Below are 18,621 nucleotides of genomic sequence, written 5' to 3'. Positions count from 1 at the left end.
TTTTAAATATACACTTCTTCCAGTTAAAGACAAATGAGGGGCCACAACTCCCTCCTTTTCTGAGGCATAATGGCAGGAGGCTAAGGGACGCCACCTGTATGTGTACCCTGCAGCTGATAATAAGCGGAGTCAATTATGTATTATTCACCAATCCTACTTAACCCTTAATCTGTTATATGGCATGGGTAGGAACATCCCATCAGAGATGTTTTGTCTCCAAGGTAAATGTTATTCCCATGATATGGTCTTCCCCTTTATGTAATAGAATATTAGTCTACTGAATATCCTTGATTTTGGAAACTCCATCGATGTTATCGCCACCCCTTTGCTTATTAGGCCTACTCGACTCAGACCTCTGGTCACATTACCAAACATTTTTATTTTGTCAAATGTTATTCTTGGCCAGAAAAGTTGTAGCCACGTAATGGACGGCTCCTAGCATACGCATGGTCAAACAAATGGTTAATCAGATAATTACGTATGAATGTATTTTATACAAAAAGCGTAAGAGTTTTAACAAATGTAATTAAATCTGGGATGACTGGTGTGGTGACCACTGACCCAATACAATGCAGTTACACTCCGCTCCTCTGTTTCCTCCAGCCTAGTTACTACGTTACAACTATGCACCTTTCACTTTTTTTCCTTCCTTTTAGTCTGTTTTAACTTGCTCATTTCTGAGTGTTTGAAAACTGCTTATGTTAGTATTTAAGACTGACCCTTGTACATGGTCTTATACATGTGAGATTTTGATACTTGCAATACCTCCTAAATCCACCTAATTTCTACGGTGCTTGAGCCTATTATATTACATACTTCTGGAATAACCGTATTATGTCCTGACAATGTTATGTTGTGTGTGGTGTTGTCTCAAACATTTTTCAATAAAAAGGAGTTTAGAAAAAAAAAATAATAATAATAATAAAAAAAAATGAGTGTAAAAGCCTTTACATACCTGGCTCAGCTCATACATACACAGCAGCTGTCTGCAGAAAGTCTTTCCATGTGTACAGGCATCTTTCAGAACTTCCAGATGTGTGACCACAGGGTTGGTGGGGGTCTGAGAAGACGTGGAGTCCACACTGGATGCTAGAGACAACGCAGTGAAAGGAAATGAAAATACGCAGGATGAGAAGATCGGATCACTCCAACTCATATATTTAAAACTCTGATGCAGCCTCTTTACAGACATCCTAAATGTTTATGGATGGAAATCTGTAGGAGTTTACTAGGTAGAGGTATGCATGTAATCCAAATATAGGGGCCTGCAAATTTGCAAAAAGGTGGTGGTTGATATTTTGCTATTTGCATTCAGTTATACCCAGCTCTTTCCACTTACAGCTCTGCAATCTCCTTTTCCGGTTCCACGTGTTTTCCTGGGCGACCATGCCTGCAGTGATGATTTTCTGGATATCAGGATGCAGTTGGTGTATTGTTATTTCCCCCGAGGCCAGCGCCCGGCAGCTCAGCACAAGCCATAAATCACGATGGGAGAACTGGAAGTACCTGCATACACGGCTGGCTTCATGTGCCCTGCGGTCATCCAGTAGTCGGTTTATCAGACTACTCAATATCAAGGAGCTTGGATTTTCATTAGTTCCCGGAGCTACAACATGTAGTGGAGGTAAACTGGTGATGTCTAGGAGCTCGGGAGAATTAAGTAAAGGCAAATCAGAAAATGAAAACTCTGAGGCGAAACTAGTAAAAGCCGACAGAGGGGACAACGTTCGTGAGCCACCAGTCCTATTTATTACTTCACGCTTGATGCGACACTTCCAGATCTGCTGTTCCAATTCTTCTAATGTCTTTAGTGAAGAACATTCGTCCAGAGAAAGCCAGTGCCCTGCAAGTGTGAACAGCAGCTCATGTTCTGCCAGTGCCTCCATCTGCTCTGCTATCAGGGCACTGGTGGCCGTGTGCTTGGCAGCCTGAGATTGAAAGAAATCGGATGCTATTAGACAGGACAGCTGGTTGGTGCAGAAAGTGACATGGCACTTCCGCCAATACTGTGCCCGACTCTGCGGGCAGCTCCATTGCCCAATCTCTCGAAGGTGGCTTTGGTCTTGTAGCACCTGTATAGAAAAGCAAGAAATATACAAGTGAAGATGATCTAAAGGGGCATTTTATCCCAAATATACCGGATACCATGTCGGAAAATATTGAAATCAGTGGTACATGAGCTCATGTCCACAGAGATTAGGGTCTATAGCACCCAAGCCTCTTTACAATTTATAATAATTCTTATACATACGGCCCAAGGGCATGGGAAGAAATTATAGGGTCTTCTAGCAATATTCAGAATGGCAATAACCATCAGCTAGATATCTGTTTCCTAGACAGTACACGTCATATAAATGAAAATGGCATATGAGAGACCTCAAGATTTACCTCTTCTATAACCAGGTTGTCCGTGGGCAATTCTGCCAATTCAGCTACTTGACGAGCCAAAGTAAAGTGTCTGCCGTCTAGCAGACTCTGCAGCAGTCTCCGACACTCCACCTGTAACGCTGCAGGACTATAGTCCCTGAGAAGCTCCTTGCTAATCACAAAAGGATGATCTGCCAGGATTTGACAGAGCGTATTTAGTTTGGAGATATCCATTCCTAAAAGAATAAACAGAAACATTACATCTTCAGCACACTGGAGTCACATTTATTACACATATGACATAGTGCCTTTACCGTCACATATATTCTGGCTGCCGCTATCACAAAGAAGCTGCAAAATGTTCTGTAACTCGTATGGAGTCCGGCTCTGGAGAAGCAGAAGCTGCAGGAGATGAGAAGCCCGGGCCTGAAGCCACGAGATAGGGATCGGAGCTGGAGAATGATCATCAGGCTGGAGCTATGAGAAGGGATTTATATGACATACTATCCACCTATGCAGAAAGCAGATAGCACCATACATAGAGAAGAGATAGATCACTTACACTGGACAAACTACTCTGGAAATCCACTATTTTGTACTTGGCCTCAGAGTAATTCTTGTCGTGCAGACAAAGCTCATACACATCAAGCAGGATCAGCAAAGGGCAGTCCTATGTCAGCAAATTGAGCAGTGTCATTACAGTCATGCAGCACAAATTATAGAGAAATGATGATTTTTTTTTTATTATAAATATTGCCCCGTACTTCCCAAACGCACTACCTCCATAAAAATCCTGAACGCCTTTTGCAGGGTGCCACTGTCTGTCTTTGCCAGGAGAATACGCCAAATCTGCACGAGATCTTCTAAGCTCCACTTATGATCGATGGCGTCAGACACCATGTGCGTGATCTGTGCGTATGTAGCGGCATCCACTGAACTCACAATCCAGGCGCAGAGGCAGGAGACGCTGCCTGCATCCTAAGTAGCAGAAGGTACAGTGATAGGTTGAAGATCTAGGAGAACTAGAGAGTATCGGCTTCATGCTAACAATAATTCATCTGCTCCATCTTGAGCACAGATTCAGTAAAGATGTGTCCTAACTTAAGGGTACAAGCCTTTTCTAGATAAGGTGATATCCAGATAGTTATTTGGGGCCAAGAGAGTAACCAAGCCACAATAAAAACTGGCACCGGAATAACTATACATTTTTGTAGCCAATATAACGTTCCTCTAACCATGACCTGTACATTATATAGAAGGACCCATCTAATGTGCTTCGATATGACGTTACGAGTACATGAAAGCCTCCATACCCCCCACAGCCCTCACCTGGGTAGAGGCAGCCAGTACACTTAATAGAGGCACTCTCCATCTCATACACTCCTTCAGAAACATCTGTCCAGGTTCTTCCGTACTAAGGCATCTCAGCATCACATGGTGGAGATTGTCGGTGTTTGTTCCTTGCAAGAAATTGTCAGTGATGCAATCACTGGAGACTTTGTCTTGTATCGCGAGGGAGATGTGACTACGGAGAACAGGATTTAAATCATCCAAGACACAAGAGACCTGGAAAAGACAAAGAACAGATGACAATGTAGAGAAAGGACACAAGCAACGGTGGAGTGGTCGGGAGTGGACTGACCTGTTCTGTGCTGTAAGCATGTACCAGCAGCTGCAGCCAGTCTTGTCTCTGTGCACAGTACTTCAGATAGCTGGTGCTCATAGGAATACCATGGAGGAGACAGAACTGCACCACTGTGACCCATAGACTATGAGGAGGGAGCGGACTGCAGGTAAAACAGACAGAATTCATCATCATTGATGGGGTCACAAATCCATCCTTACGGACATCCATATAAACTGTCTCTTGTACACCATACCTGTCCTCCTGCTGCAAATTTGCCTCCACAACCTCTTCCAAGCTTAGTAAAAGATCTTTTGCAGCCTCTATTTCATTTTCCACTAATTTTGACAATCTCTGGGCTGCAAAAAAAAAAGTAATAATAAATATATACATATAAGATGGACATGTAACTCTTGTACATTACAATGCCTATGTCATCAATATATAGACGTTTTATTCAATATTCAGAAGTTTTAGGCAGGTGTGAAAAAAATGCTGCAAAGTAAGAATGACTTCATAAATGGTAGTGTTAATAGTTTAGTTTTATCACTTAAACTGCAAATTGAATGAATAAAAGAGAAATCTAATTAAATCGATAATTTGGTGTGACCACACTTAGCCATTAAAACATCAATTCTCTTAGGTAGTCTTGCACTCAGCTTTTGAGAGATCTCGGCAGGGAGGTTGTTCTAAACATCTTGGAGAACTAAACCACAGATCTTCTGTGGATGTCGCTTGCACAAATCCTTCTGACTCTTCATGTAATCCCAGAAAGACTCATTGATGTTCAGATCCGAGCTCTGTGGGGGCCATATCATCACTTCCAGGACTCCTTGCACTTCTTTACGCTGAACATTAGCTATATGTTTGTGGACATTGTCCTGATGCAGAATAAATTTGGAGCCAATCAGACGCCTTCGTGATGGTATTGCATCATGGATAAGTATCTCCCTGTATTTCTTATCATTGAGGACACCAAGAATATGGCAACACTGAGGACAGTAGACGCAGTGGTCGTCCAAGGAAACTTAGTGCAGCAGATGAAAAATACACAATGCTTATGTTACTTCAAAATCAGAAGATGTCCAGCAGTGCCATCAGCTCAGAACTGGCAACAAGCAATGGGACCCAGCTACACCCATCTACTGTTCAGAGAAGTCTGGACAGAAGTGGTCTTCACAGAAGAATTGTGGCCAAAAATCATTTAGTCTACATGAAAACAAGGCAAAGGTACTTAATTATGTACAAAAACATAGGAGCTGAGGTGCAGAAAAATGTCATCATGGGCTCTGGACTGATTGGTCTAATTGTAAGGCAGTAACAGAAAACTTTGCTGAAGGGCTGGAGAGCGGCACGATAAAAATTCTCTGCAGGCGGCAGTGAGGCATGGTGGAAGGTTCATAAAAGATTGGAGCTGCATTTCATCAAATGCTGTTGGGAATTTTGTCAGGAAAAATGGTGTCCCCCATGCGGAGAAACAAACATATACTTATCCATGATGCAATACCATCAAGGAAGCGTCTGATTGGCTCCAAACTTATTTTGCAGCAGAACAATGAACCAAAACATACCAGCCAATTTTATTAAGAACTATCTTCATCATAAAGAAGAACAAGGAGTCCTAGAAGTGATGATATGGCCCCCAATCTCAACATCATAGTGACTGGGATTACATGAGAAGCCAGGAGGATTGCACAATCCTTCATCCACAGAAGATCTGGTTAGTTATCCAAGATGTTTGGAACAACCTCCCTTCCACGTTCCTTCAAAAACTGTCCCTAAGTGTACCTAGAAGAACTGATGCTGAGATGCAATCTTGAAAAAAAGAATGGTCACACTAAATAATGATTTTATTTAGATTTTTAAATTTGTTCAATTTATCAATTAATAAAATGCAAACTATTAACACAATTTTTTTTTAAAGCATTCTTCCTTTGCAGCATTTGTTTCCCACTCCTGCCTAATGCCTAAAACTTTTGCATAGTACTGTAATTCTTTCTGTAATGGTGACCATGTGGCCTATACATAATACACACTATGTATGGTGCTTCTTAGGGCTGCTGTGTTACTCACTGTCATGGTGAGCACAATCTTCAGATGACATCTGGTAGAAGATGGAGGGTGCTTGAAATGGCATTACTAAAATAAGGTAACACTAAAGCTGGACAACTCTAAAAGCTGAATTTTATGTGGTTTAAAGACAGATATCAACCCCAATGTGATAGGATAATGATTGTTTTTTATCTCCACTATAGGTATAGTAATATGCCAATTTAATAATATTAACAAATATCATCCATCACACCTAATGCTTGCATTTGGGAAACGTGTCCTGCCTCCTCCTGGAGAGATGAGCTGTGCCGCAGGATCAAATTGGCTACATTTACATCCATGCGGAGTTTGTAGCTACTAAGTCCAAGTAGCTCGAGGAAGCAAACACAGGAGGAAATGACAATGGGGGCATGAAAGCTGGACAAGGCCAGCGAGTAAACATCCTCTGCAACCTGATGGATCCTGGAATAAAAGAGATTGAAACAAGGGATATGAAGAAGTGAGAGGTCACAAAGTTGTAATTCATGGGAGTCAGAGGGGAAATAAAAAGCGATGATAAAATGAGTAAAGTGCACATTTGGGTCTAACAATCCCATATTACTTAAAGGGGGACTCCGGACTTACAGCTGCTTTGGATCTTTGCTTTTCAAAAGATAATGCACAAGAAAAGTGGAAAAGGCGACAGCGGGCCGGCCACTGCGTAAATAGAAAAATGTATCCAGATGTTCCACTACTGACAGCTTTTTCACCAACATCGGACAGGAGCAATGTGGCATCACCGAACTGGTGTCTGTAAGAAAAAAAGAGCATGTTAACAGTGCCTAGAGGCTGGTGCCCTTGTTTGCCATGTACCAGGCTACTTACCACTTGCTGCCAGAGAATTTGTAGGTTGCCATGTGAAAAAATGAGCGGGATGGAAGGGTGACAGGGCCTAAAAAAGAAGGAAGATACCGAAGAAAAAAATTTGTTGAACAGTCAGATAATTAAAGGTATTGTCAAGGAATCTAATATGTTTCCATATGCTAAACATGAGAAATGCTAAGAAGTAATAGTCATCTAGCTGATCCACCACTGGTCCCAACACTCCCAGTGTCCTCAGGAGACGACTGACAGCCGTGGGGGTTATAGGAAGGTGCAAGTAACTCCTTTAGACCACGGCCCCACTATCAGTATTTGGTCAGTATTCGGTCAGTATTTTTTCTCAGGAGTGGGAGCCAAAACCAGGTGAGGAACAATCAGAGAAAAGGTATAATAGAAACAAGTCACCAATTCGGCATTTATCACCAACGCCTGAGAAAAAAATACTGACCAAATACTGATAGTGGGGCCGTGGCCTAACGGCCAGAGTTTGTCATGTTTGATGTAACCATATATATTAGAATATTTTTACTATATGCACAAAGAGCATGTTTCAATCATCCTTGACCACGTCAAGGCCTTCAAAGCAGGGGTGTAGCGACTGTGACTAGACCTATGAAGTCAGCGGGCCTGCCGACGCCAGCTTCTGAGGACGCACATTCAGCTGAAATGTATTGTGGCGCGGAGAACCGCTGGCTCCCTGTACCACAATACACTCCGCCTGCCAATCAAGTCCCATCTTATGAGGTGCATGACATCACCAACATGCGCAGGCCACCTGCCAGCAACGGCTATGGAGAAGGAAGAGGACGTTGCTCGCCATGAGAGCAAGGACAGGTAAGAAGAATTGTTCATTTATTATTTTTCAGTGTGTTGGAGAAGAGCGCAAGGAAGAGGACATTATTACAGAATGTGGGCCAGTATGGCGGATATTATTACAGGATAGAGGACATTTTACAGGATAAGGGCCAGTATGGCGGATATTATTACAGGATAGAGGAAATTTTACAGGATAAGGGCCAGTATGGCGGATATTATTACAGGATAGAGGACATTTTACAGGATAAGGGCCAGTATGGCGGATATTATTACAGGATAGAGGACATTTTACAGGATAAGGGCCAGGATAGGGGACATTATTACAGAACGAAGGCTATTATTACAGGAAGGGGGCCAAGACCATTATAATAGGAAGTGGGTATTTATTACAGTATAGGAGCCAAGACAAGGGATATTATTAGTACATCTGACCATCATGCTGTGGATGCCCAGGTCCAAATGTTGAACCGGGTCTGATAGGAATAATTACGCCACTGCTTAAGGATTGCTTCTTCATGGCACCCCTGTCCATATGATCCATTAGTGCATACAGATGTCAACAGCTGCGGTTTACAATCTGCTCCTGCTCTGGAGGACCCAGCCCATTCATGCATTACAGGATTGCCAAGATACGGCTTTTTTCCATCATCAATGGTTAATAGATGGGGGCCGGAGAAGTCTGAGCCGCGGCAATGTCTATGTGAGTGTGGTATATGAGGGCGCTCTGTAGCTCTGGCTAATATATGAGTAGTATCGACGTTTTAACCATATTAAAATTAAAACCCAAATTCCTGAAAATGGTATTTAAAAATAAATTTTTCAATTCATACAACATAAATTTATGTATACAAGTCAATATTCAATGCCTTCTGTTTTAAAAAGGCTCCCCACTGTACCTGAAGAAGGTGGTAGAGAGTAATATCAGGAGGTGACCCACAGTTAGATGGGTGCTGTGAGAAGAGAGCTGCCCTTAGTTTGGGATAGGGGGTCAACGCCATCTTCAATAATGGAAGGTCCACGTTCAATTGGCAGAGGCTGGGCTCTTCGCTATGCTTCATCATCTGTGGTGAAGAATCAAGTGATATTAAACAGAGCAGACCTTAGAGAAGAAAGGACTATGTAAAAATGATATGTATTACCCCATCAATACCGCCAGGGGCATACATGATTGTTGCCAGAGCAAGCAGAGTATGTCCATCCAAGAGCATATTGTTCACACTTGGCTGGCAACCAGGCATCAGCATATGGGCATTGGACAGGCTGAGCTGGAACATCCGATCAGCATCTAATGGTGAGGAAACGTAACCATTAGGAATTAGCCAATATCTAGGAGGTACTAGCATTAGGGCAACACAGGGGCACCGGTGGAAAGTTATGAATATTGGGGTTTGTGTAGATCAGATATTGAGGAGATATACATTTTCACGTATCTCACCTGTGTTGTCACTAACTTGCCGATTATGCACCAAGTACCCAAACCACGGGTAAGTATCATGTAAAGTTGTGTCGGCCAAAGCAGAACATAATTCTGGATTCAACCTGTGAATATCAGATCACACAATAAGTTACACCATTAATACAATTATTCATTCGGTGATGTCATGAAAACCACGTAAAGAAAAAACTACAAGGCTGATCTGATAACACAAAGTACTATGACGTTCACTGGAATAAATAGTTTTTTTTATTCCAGTGAAATTATTCCAGAGAGAACGGCTTCTATGAAAGAAAAGCATTTTATTGCCATATTACTAACTTCACGGTGAAAAACAAGGCAAATAATGGAATATATTAGGCGATACCTGTGACAATCTAGATAACTGTACAGCAAGTACCGGAGACCTCGTTCAACACATAAGATGACAAAGCGGTTATGAAAATCTGGACCTCCTGGAGGAGCGTCTGTCGGATCCATCAATCTCCCACTTATTGCGAGACGTTCCACAAGACTCTCAAAGTCATTCAGTTCAGAGGGAATAAAAATGTTCATCCTGAAAATCAAAGAAATCATTAATTTCCTGCAAATTATCTAAAAACGTGCAATCTGCAACTCCATAATGATTACACAAGACTAATCCTCCTCCCAGTAATAACCAATGGACAGCGATGCTCTCCCAGTATGGCCACAGTACACACCAGTATGTCCGCACCTATACCAGCGTTGTCTTATCTTACTGTGATGCGACCAAATCACTGTACAGATTTATAATCGAGGAAAACACTTCTGCGCAAACCTTGATAACTCGTCCAATATGTTCTGTCTCGTGTAACTGCAACACAAGGTATCTTCATCAATAACTGCTGGACTGAGGTGAGGCCAGAGGGGGCGCTCTTCATCTCCCTTTTCCTGGAGCTGTTCTGTACTGTTAATCCAAGAAACAATTCGCTTCCAATCATGCCACAGAGTCAAATGGCGCCAAAGGATTTTTGGACTGATATCAGACATGTCTGCAAAAACAGAAATGAGTGAAATGAATGAACATTTCCCTTTAAATATAAACCTCTGTCCCCGAAGGAAGGAGAATCATCGAACTCTGCACAGCCAATCACATTAGAGCCGCAGACGTAGCCATGTTGTTTTGCTCTGCAACCTTTGTTCCTGGATTTTACTTAATTGCAGTCACTCTGCATGAAGGATATCCTTGCCGTAAATGAGGGGGTCATACAGAGATTGCTGCATTGTAAGACAGGGAGAAGAACCACAGAGGAACGCTGCTGACCTCAGCTCGCTTGTCCGAGAAATTCAATTTCCTTGACCTCAGTGAAGACAAGGAGGCTAACTGCAGTAACACCAGCATGTTTAAGTTCTATGTGGATAAAGGGCTTTAAAGAGAACCTGTCAGCATGGTTTTGTAAAGTCTTGGCTGTAATAGTGATTAAATTGATACATTTGGTGAAGAAATCTGCTTTGTTGTTCTTCTTTAATCACCATTTGAAGTTTTCCGCTAATTAAATTTCGGTGCACAGGAGCCGGCCTGTGCACGGGGTCCTCTCCTCCCTGTCTGTGATTCACCGGACCCTCCGCCTCCTCTGTTTGAAGAGGAGATGTCAGGTCAATGAATAACAGGTCTCTGTTTTTCCAAAGACTGGAGGCAGGCGGAGGAGCCAGGGAATCAAAGACAGGCAGGAGAAGACCCCGTGCACAATCCGGACCCTATGCACCGAAATCTAATCAGCAGTAAACTTCAAATGGTTAATAAACAAGAACAACAAAGATAATTTCTTCACCAAAGCTATCAATGTAATCGGTGTTACAGCGCAATTATAGCCATGTCTTTACATTACATTACAAAATCATACTGACAGGTTCTCTTTAAAGGGAACCTGTCACCATGAAAATTAAGTCCAATCTGCAGGCAGCATGTTATAGAGCAGATTAATATATAGTTTTACGAGAAAAGATTCAATATAACCTGTGTTTTCATCATTTAATCCTGTGCCCTTGCTGGGATTTTTGGTCCTGCAGAGTAATAGAAATAGAGCGGTCAGTCACTGATAGGACCGCCGACTGGACCAAAAATCCCAGAAAGGGCACAGGATTAAATGATGAAAACACAGGTTATATTGAATCTTTTCTCGTAAAACTATATATTAATCTGCCCTATAACACACTTCATTTTCATAGTGACAGGTTCCCTTTAAAGAGAACCTGTCTACATTACATTACAAAATCATGCTAAGACATGGCTATAATTGCGCTGTTAATAAATTATGAAAACACATGTCATACTGAATCTTTTCTCACAAAACTATATATCAGTCAACTCCGCTGCCCCTGCTCTATAACATGCTGCCTGCAGAATGGACTGTATTTTCATAGTAACAGGTTCCTTTTAATGGAGTTGTTGGTTTTAAAAGAATTAATTTAGCCATAGTACATTCTATGAACACTGCATTACCTAAAACTGTATTGAGCTTGGATTTTCTCAAACAGACAACACCTTCATCCTCCATATATCAGAATGGTTTACAGATATAAAATGGAGCAGAATTAGAATCTTAATCAATGATATAACCTTCCTATATTAAACATTCACAGATAAATTCTCCCTCACCTGTGTTTTTTCTCCATGGCAGTAATAATGACTCCTGTGTCTCATAATCCCAGTCCTTCGCCCAATGCAGAAGCATGATCTCCGGCTCTTCTCTCACAGCAGTCAGTGCATCTTGCAGAGTCTTCACCTCTGGAGACGTGGCACAGATTCCCCATGAAGGCCTGGAAGACGTATCATAGCTCACAACTAATGTTCCTGTTATTTGCTGTATTGTACAGCAGAGCAGCACAGGTAGATTACCTGGGGTTAACCACTCTTTTCCTCTCGTCAGTAATCTGGGACACATTACCATACAGTTCCTCGAGTCTGCATACTGTTTGGATCGCTTCTTGTTGCTGTTCGGGAAAAAGTCCTTGTTTCTGCAGCAGATCAACCTAGAAGGAGACACTTTCAGGTCAGACATCCCCAATCTCAAACTGGCAAAGCAGCAATCCACCGTACCCACCAAGAGTGTCCGGACTCCTAGATCCGATGTGTGCAAACATATACGATGAAGTTCGTCCCATCTGGAAAAGCCCTGGAATAAAGATTTAAGGATAAATATTACGAAGCATAGCTAGATTTGAGACCCCACAAGTTTAATAAGGGAAGATCAAGCTATTTTTTCACACTTAGCAGTGAGCTTGGAGCACACGAACACATTGTGCAATGCTTCGCTATATGGCCCTAAGTTGGAGGAACCATTAAATCACACAATTTAGATTTAAAGATATGCAGGCAGCAAACCAAGTTTAAAGAGGTTGTCCACTACTTTATCATTGATGACCTATACTTAGGATACGTCATCAATGTCTGATCGGTCGGGGTCCGATGCCCGACACCCCCGCCGATCAGCTGTTCACGGGGTTAGTGGCCAAAACTACTGGATTGCAGAGCTGCTCCATCTTCTGATGGTGGCCACGACAGGGTACTGCACATCCGCCTCCTATTTAATTCAACACCTCTGCAATCGAGCAGTTCCAGCAGGCGCCGCCGCCGATACCGAGAACAGTTGATCAGAGGGGGTGCAGGGTGTCGGACCCCAACCAATCAGACATTGATGACCTATCCTAAGGGTAGGTCATCAATGACAAAGTAGTGGACAACCTTTAAGTATATTTTATCTGGTTTGCTGTAAGCAAGATTTTGTCAACCAACTGGAGCTAGACCCAGCAGACAATAGAGTAGCAGTAAAGAGGTGCAAGTAGCTTTTTGGTGACATCTGTTGTCTTCAGCCACGTCAGGGACATACAACAGGGTCACAGCATGGAGTAGCCTCACTTTCCCCATTTGCTTTGCCTATATAACCAATAAGTTTAAGGAAAACCAAATAACTGCAACTGCGCAACCAAGACCACAACGCTCTCCTGGGACTCTGTAATAAAATGCCGCATTTAAGAAATGTCATTTATCATTTTAATTTAAAAAAAAATTAAAGGAAACAGTATTTGTAGAAGGGCAAAGAGCGGTTTCAAAAAAATAAACTAAGTGACACTGACCCTGTCCGATCCCATTACTTTCATGACAACCCAATGGTACCCTGCGAAAGAACTAGGGGTGGGCTGATGGGGCACAAATTCCCCCCACTACTGTCTAATCAGTTTGATGCCATGGTTGTATTGACTGTAACATGTGAGCAGTTAAATGCCAGGATCGGTGTTCTCTCTAATCCGGGTAGTGGCAGCCCAGTGTGTGTTGATGATGCTGAGCTCTGATTTCCATTTTACTACTGGTGGCATATCATCAGGACATGGCATCACGGTCTACGCAGCAGCAAAAATGATCATTTTCACCCTCCATACTCACTAGAACAAAGTAGCAGCAGCGCTAAAAGGACATTCCCTAGCACCACTGCCACTTGGTTTTCATGAGTACAGGGCTGTGGTGGACTCGCTCTTTTCCAATACACATTATTTGGCTAGTGATAGAGTTATAGGGTAGGTTCACTGTACGTCAGAGAGGTCATCACATGGACTATAAAATACCATTTTAAAGCTTTCAATATAGGCACAATGTAATAACGCTCAATATTCTCAACACCAACAATGTGAACGTGATCTGTATCCTAGACAGCCATGATGTGTGATCCACTGCTCACCATGTTCTGGAGAAGCTGGCAGGCCTCTGAGACATGAGTCTCTACAAGACATCTGAAGACCAGTTTCAGGCCTTCTCTTTTGAACCAGGTCAAGCTGGAGGGGTAACAGCCCTGTGCTCGCAGGAAGGCCTGGGCCTCAGGGATGCAATTTGTCAGGATGGCATCCGAAATTAAATTCTAAAAAAGAAGAATGAAACATAACATTAAAAGGTACAAGAAACCAGCAAAACATCCAAATAAACTGAACATTTCCTCCAGTTTCATATTGACCCACAGTCACATTACCTCCACAGACATGTTCTCCCACGGTCCATGTCTCCTCTCAGAGTGTGGGACCCTCACAGGAGGCGGCTGCTGCTGAAACCTCTTCATAAAAGGTCGGAGCTTGGCAATGTAACCAGTCAGAATTCCCATACAAGTATCTAGGCCGGGGTCCGGCTCTAAGCAAAAGAAAGACAGCAGCTTGTCAGCCTAGTTCTGTCCCGTAGATATATTGGATGGTTTATGTCATTAACGTCACTATTTTTGACACATTTGCTGATGTTAGTGACTTTTAAAGGACGACTTTCATCCTGATCCATGTACTGCTCCTTAGTCTGAAGGTCTTGGATTGAATATTACTTCTATTTCTTTTTACCAAGGGTGGACAACCAATGATATCTGCCTTATCTGTACAGATCTGTGCCACCCGTAATATCCACACGAATATATACATATCTCCACACGTATTTCCCCCCAAAAAATGGAGATAATGCGGCACCAATCAAAAAGTGCAGGTACAAGCCATAAAGTCCAGACTACTACAGTTAAGGGGACCTAGGCCAACGCTTGAAAAAAACAACCTCTCAGCGTTCTCCCTCTTCTACCAAACTCCACAGTTGTCACAATGCAGTCATGCAGGTAACATTACCCTAGAATTCACAAATCTCAGACCTTTGTCCATCAGATGCCAGAGAGAAAAGTGCGATTCAACACTCCACAGTACATGTTTCCACTGCTCCAGAGCCCTGTGGCGGGTTTACACCACTTTATACAATGCTTGGCATTGTGCTTGGTGATGTAAGGCTTGCATGCAGTTGCTTGCCCATGGAAACTCATGCTATGAAGCTTCCGGCAGGGCATTGTTCTTTTGTTGATCTTACTGCCAGAGGAGGCTTGGACTCTACAATTATGGAGTCAGTAGAGTGTTGGTGACTTTTACACTATCAACTCTCAGTGACCCAGTCTGTAGGTTTACGTCATCTCTATTTTATGGCGGAGTTGTTTTGGCTCCTACGCGCTTCCACTTTTCAACAGTACCACTCAGTGGAATATTTAGGACATTTCACAAACTGACCGGTTACACCGGCGACTCCGATTGCACGACCACCCAGGACAGCAGAGGAAAGGCAATGACGGGTGGCAGTGAGTAAGGAAAGCTGATTTTTTTTTTGCTCTGTTAAAAAAAAAAAAAAAAGGAGTGGACAACCACTTTAACTCGTTCATGACACTGGACTTACTGGTACGTTCCGTGTCAGGTCCTGTGTATGATGCAGGCTCAGGAGCTGAGCCTGCACCATAACTAGCAGATAATGGCTGTGCTACGCTCAACCCACTGCTGGTAACTCAACTGAGTGACTGCTTGTCAAACAAAGCACAGAACCACAGCCGCCAGTTTTCAGCTATGTTTGAAAGAGCAATTTCCTTTTGCTCCTAAAGTGCATACACAGCTGAGCAATATGTGGACAACTTATTCAAAAGGAATTTTGTAATATTTTGTTTCCCCAGCAATGGGATAGCAAGGAAAAGGAGCAAGTGCTGCCAGGTTCTCCCACAGATTACAGTCAGATTATTGGGGTACAAACACTATTACACACTATCACTGAGGACCCCTCAGTGTGTGCCCTGGGGGGATTCGTGGGTCTGCAGTCACACAGAGTGATTGCAGACTTGTCGATTTGGACCGGACAACCTCTTTAATAGCGGTCTACAAATATCTGAAGGGTTGTCACAGTGTAGAAGTATCATCCTTAGGCCACGGCCCCACCATCAGTATTTGGTCAGTATTTTTTCTCAGGAGTGGGAGCCAAAACCAGGAGTGGATGATAAATTGGTGACTTGTTTCTATTATACCTTTTCTCTGATTGTTCCTCACCTGGTTTTGGCTCCCACTCCTGAGAAAAAATACTGACCGAATGCTGACCAAATACTGATAGTGGGGCCGTGGCCTTATTCTTATTTGCACATGGAAACACGAGCAGCAAAGGAATGAAACTGAATGGGAGAAGATACAGATTAGATATTAGAAAACACTTTTTGACAGTGAGGGTGATCAATGAGTGGAACAGGCGGCCACGAGAGGTGGTGAGTTCTCCTTCAATGGACGTCTTCAAACAGAGGCTGGACAGATATCTGTCTGAGATGATTTAGTGAATCCTGCATTGAGCAGGGGGTTGGACATGATGACCCCGAAGGTCCCCTCCATTCTATGAATCCCTTAACAATTAAAAAATAAAAAAAAATAAAAAAAAAAAAGTAAGTTTTTATGGGTTATGTTTAATCACTGTTCTGCATGACTGCGACCTGTGGCTTCCCAGCTGTTGTAAAACTACAACATTGTACAAGACTTTAGAAACATAATGTCATGCCAGTCTGCAGCTCTCGACATGCAAGGGACAATATATTTGGGCAGTATTGAGAAAAGAAGTTCTTATTCTTTATAGGGAATCTGTCAGCAGGATTTCACACCCCAAACTATTTACATGTGTATGTGGCTCTTCCAAAGACCAGTCCAACAATACCTTTACATGGCCAGTCCATTCCTTTGTTACTGAGAAATCAGAGTTTGAATTGATATGGAAATAAGGGTGAAGAGCTATAATAAATCTGAAACCTCTGTCACTCCAGCTATATTCCCCGCCCAGCACCGACTCCTCCTACTTGACTGACTGATCCTTTGCCCTGAAATCACACAACATAGAGTCTGTCAGTCTAGCAGGAGGCAGTTATAGGCGAGAAATAGAGCTGGAGTGAAAGAGGCTTCAGCCTCATTTGCATTTCAATTCAATGCTGATTTCTCAGTAATGGAGGAACTGACTGGTCATGAATAGTGTTGAGTGAGTATGTTCTATTAACCCTTTCGTCGAGTATGCTCGGGCCGAGCTCCGAGTATTTATAGCTGCTCGGTGATATGGTTGAATCGCTCCCGTGTGCATGATTTGCAACTGTTCGACAGTTTTAATACATGTGAGGAATGTCTATTTCTTACACATTCCTCACATGTAATAAAGCTGTTAAACAGTTGCAAATCATGCACACAGGAGTGATTCAACCATATCACCGAGCAGCTATAAATACTCGGAGCTCGGCCCGAGCATACTCGGACAGAACATACTCGCTCAACCCTAGTCATGAAGAGATATTGCTGGACTTGTCTTTTTAAGAGCTATATGCACAAATAAATTGTTCAGGGGTGAAATCCTGTTGAAGATTCCCGCGAGGCACGGGAAGGGGTGCTCTGCTCCACCAGCCCACGACATCATAGAGTGCCAAGGGATGCAATGGCAACCGTGGACCTGCCATGTCTGTGCTCCTGTGAAGGCCAGTTGCTGGATTTCATAGGAGAGTAGAATTTTTACTATTTACTGCAATTCTTTGATATAGCAGTTTATAGCACAATTGATCAGATGATCTCAGGTTCAAGTACCCTAAGGCAACTAAAAAAATGCATAAAAAAAAAAAAAAAAAAAAAAAAAAAAAAGATATAAAAATTCCAATTTTCCTGTATTAAAAAAAAAACATATGTGGTATCGCTGTCTCTGTAAAAGTCCGCTCTATCAAAATATAAAATGAATTAACCTGTTTGATAAACGTTGTAAAGAGGAAAAAAAAATAAAAGCAAATTTTACAAATTTCTAAATTTTTTGCCACGACTTACAGTAAATAAAAAAAACTATACAAGTTTAGTATCTTTGTAATCCTACTGACCTGGAGAATCATATTGCCTGGTTATTTTTACAGTACACTAAACGCTATAAAAACAAAACCTCCAAAAAAAATCTGTTAAGATTATTATTATTTCTTTTTTTTCACAATTTCACCGCACTTGGATTTTTTCTTCCAGTACATCAAATGGTAAAATGGATGGTGTAATTCAAAAGTATAAATTGTCGCCGCTGGCACTGATATGAACCCCACCACTATTACCCCCTGCCACCGCACCAGGGCAGTGTGGAAGAGCGAGGCTAAGCGCCAGATTTTGCGCACAAATAGGATGTGCCAAATCTGGGGCGGCTGAGGGGTGATATTATAGCCTGGGAGGGGGCCTATAACCATGGCCCCTTTCTAGGCTATTAATATCAGGTCGCAGCTGTCCGCCTAGCCTTTGCTGGCTCCAATTTATAAGGGGGACCCTATTTTTTTTTCTTTTTTGGGGGGGGTCCCACCTGTAGAATGGGCTGTAAAGCCTAAGCTAACTGCTGCGGACTGATATTAATAGCAAGGGAAGGGGCCATGATCCTTGGCTACTTCCCAGACTATTAAATCAGCCCTCAGCTTTCCCTCTTTTCCTTAAAAATACACGTGAGCCCACCCTTTTTTTTTTTTTTTTTTTTTTTATACATTGATTAGGGGTTGGACTAGGAAATGACATCAAATTGGCCTTTTTTTTTTTTTTTTTTTTTCCTTCACTAACTTTATTTATCTTCAAAAACGCATATAGAATCCGCATGCGTTTTTCTGCCAGGGAGATGCGGAAATGGTCAGGAAAATTTCTGCTTCATTTCTGCATC

The 18,621-nt window shown here is 42.4% G+C and overlaps 1 protein-coding gene across 1 annotated transcript in view; it reads right to left on the bottom strand.

Annotated features, from left to right (window-relative positions):
* Positions 1-18,621, bottom strand: part of SPG11 (SPG11 vesicle trafficking associated, spatacsin) — a 47,216-nt gene that overhangs the window by 12,904 nt on the left and 15,691 nt on the right. The window contains exons 11-32 of the mRNA XM_073653492.1: positions 14,138-14,292; positions 13,853-14,029; positions 12,221-12,292; positions 12,016-12,149; positions 11,776-11,936; positions 9,955-10,168; positions 9,523-9,711; positions 9,156-9,259; positions 8,860-9,005; positions 8,617-8,781; positions 6,908-6,974; positions 6,668-6,833; positions 6,297-6,505; positions 4,248-4,350; positions 4,010-4,154; positions 3,697-3,933; positions 3,148-3,345; positions 2,930-3,037; positions 2,682-2,844; positions 2,389-2,603; positions 1,340-2,072; positions 956-1,089 (exon numbers count right to left, since the gene is read on the bottom strand). Of these exons, the coding sequence (XP_073509593.1) occupies positions 956-1,089; positions 1,340-2,072; positions 2,389-2,603; positions 2,682-2,844; positions 2,930-3,037; positions 3,148-3,345; positions 3,697-3,933; positions 4,010-4,154; positions 4,248-4,350; positions 6,297-6,505; positions 6,668-6,833; positions 6,908-6,974; positions 8,617-8,781; positions 8,860-9,005; positions 9,156-9,259; positions 9,523-9,711; positions 9,955-10,168; positions 11,776-11,936; positions 12,016-12,149; positions 12,221-12,292; positions 13,853-14,029; positions 14,138-14,292 (3,995 nt within the window). The remainder of the gene's footprint in view (positions 1-955; positions 1,090-1,339; positions 2,073-2,388; positions 2,604-2,681; positions 2,845-2,929; positions 3,038-3,147; positions 3,346-3,696; positions 3,934-4,009; positions 4,155-4,247; positions 4,351-6,296; positions 6,506-6,667; positions 6,834-6,907; positions 6,975-8,616; positions 8,782-8,859; positions 9,006-9,155; positions 9,260-9,522; positions 9,712-9,954; positions 10,169-11,775; positions 11,937-12,015; positions 12,150-12,220; positions 12,293-13,852; positions 14,030-14,137; positions 14,293-18,621) is intronic.

Source organism: Phyllobates terribilis, unplaced genomic scaffold (assembly GCF_046119375.1).
Source record: "Phyllobates terribilis strain yellow unplaced genomic scaffold, ASM4611937v1 Scaffold_11__3_contigs__length_659146591, whole genome shotgun sequence".
Taxonomy (NCBI): Eukaryota; Metazoa; Chordata; class Amphibia; order Anura; family Dendrobatidae; genus Phyllobates; species Phyllobates terribilis.
The sequence above is the reverse complement of the archived record's forward strand: the minus strand, read 5'-3'. Positions and strand labels throughout refer to the sequence as shown.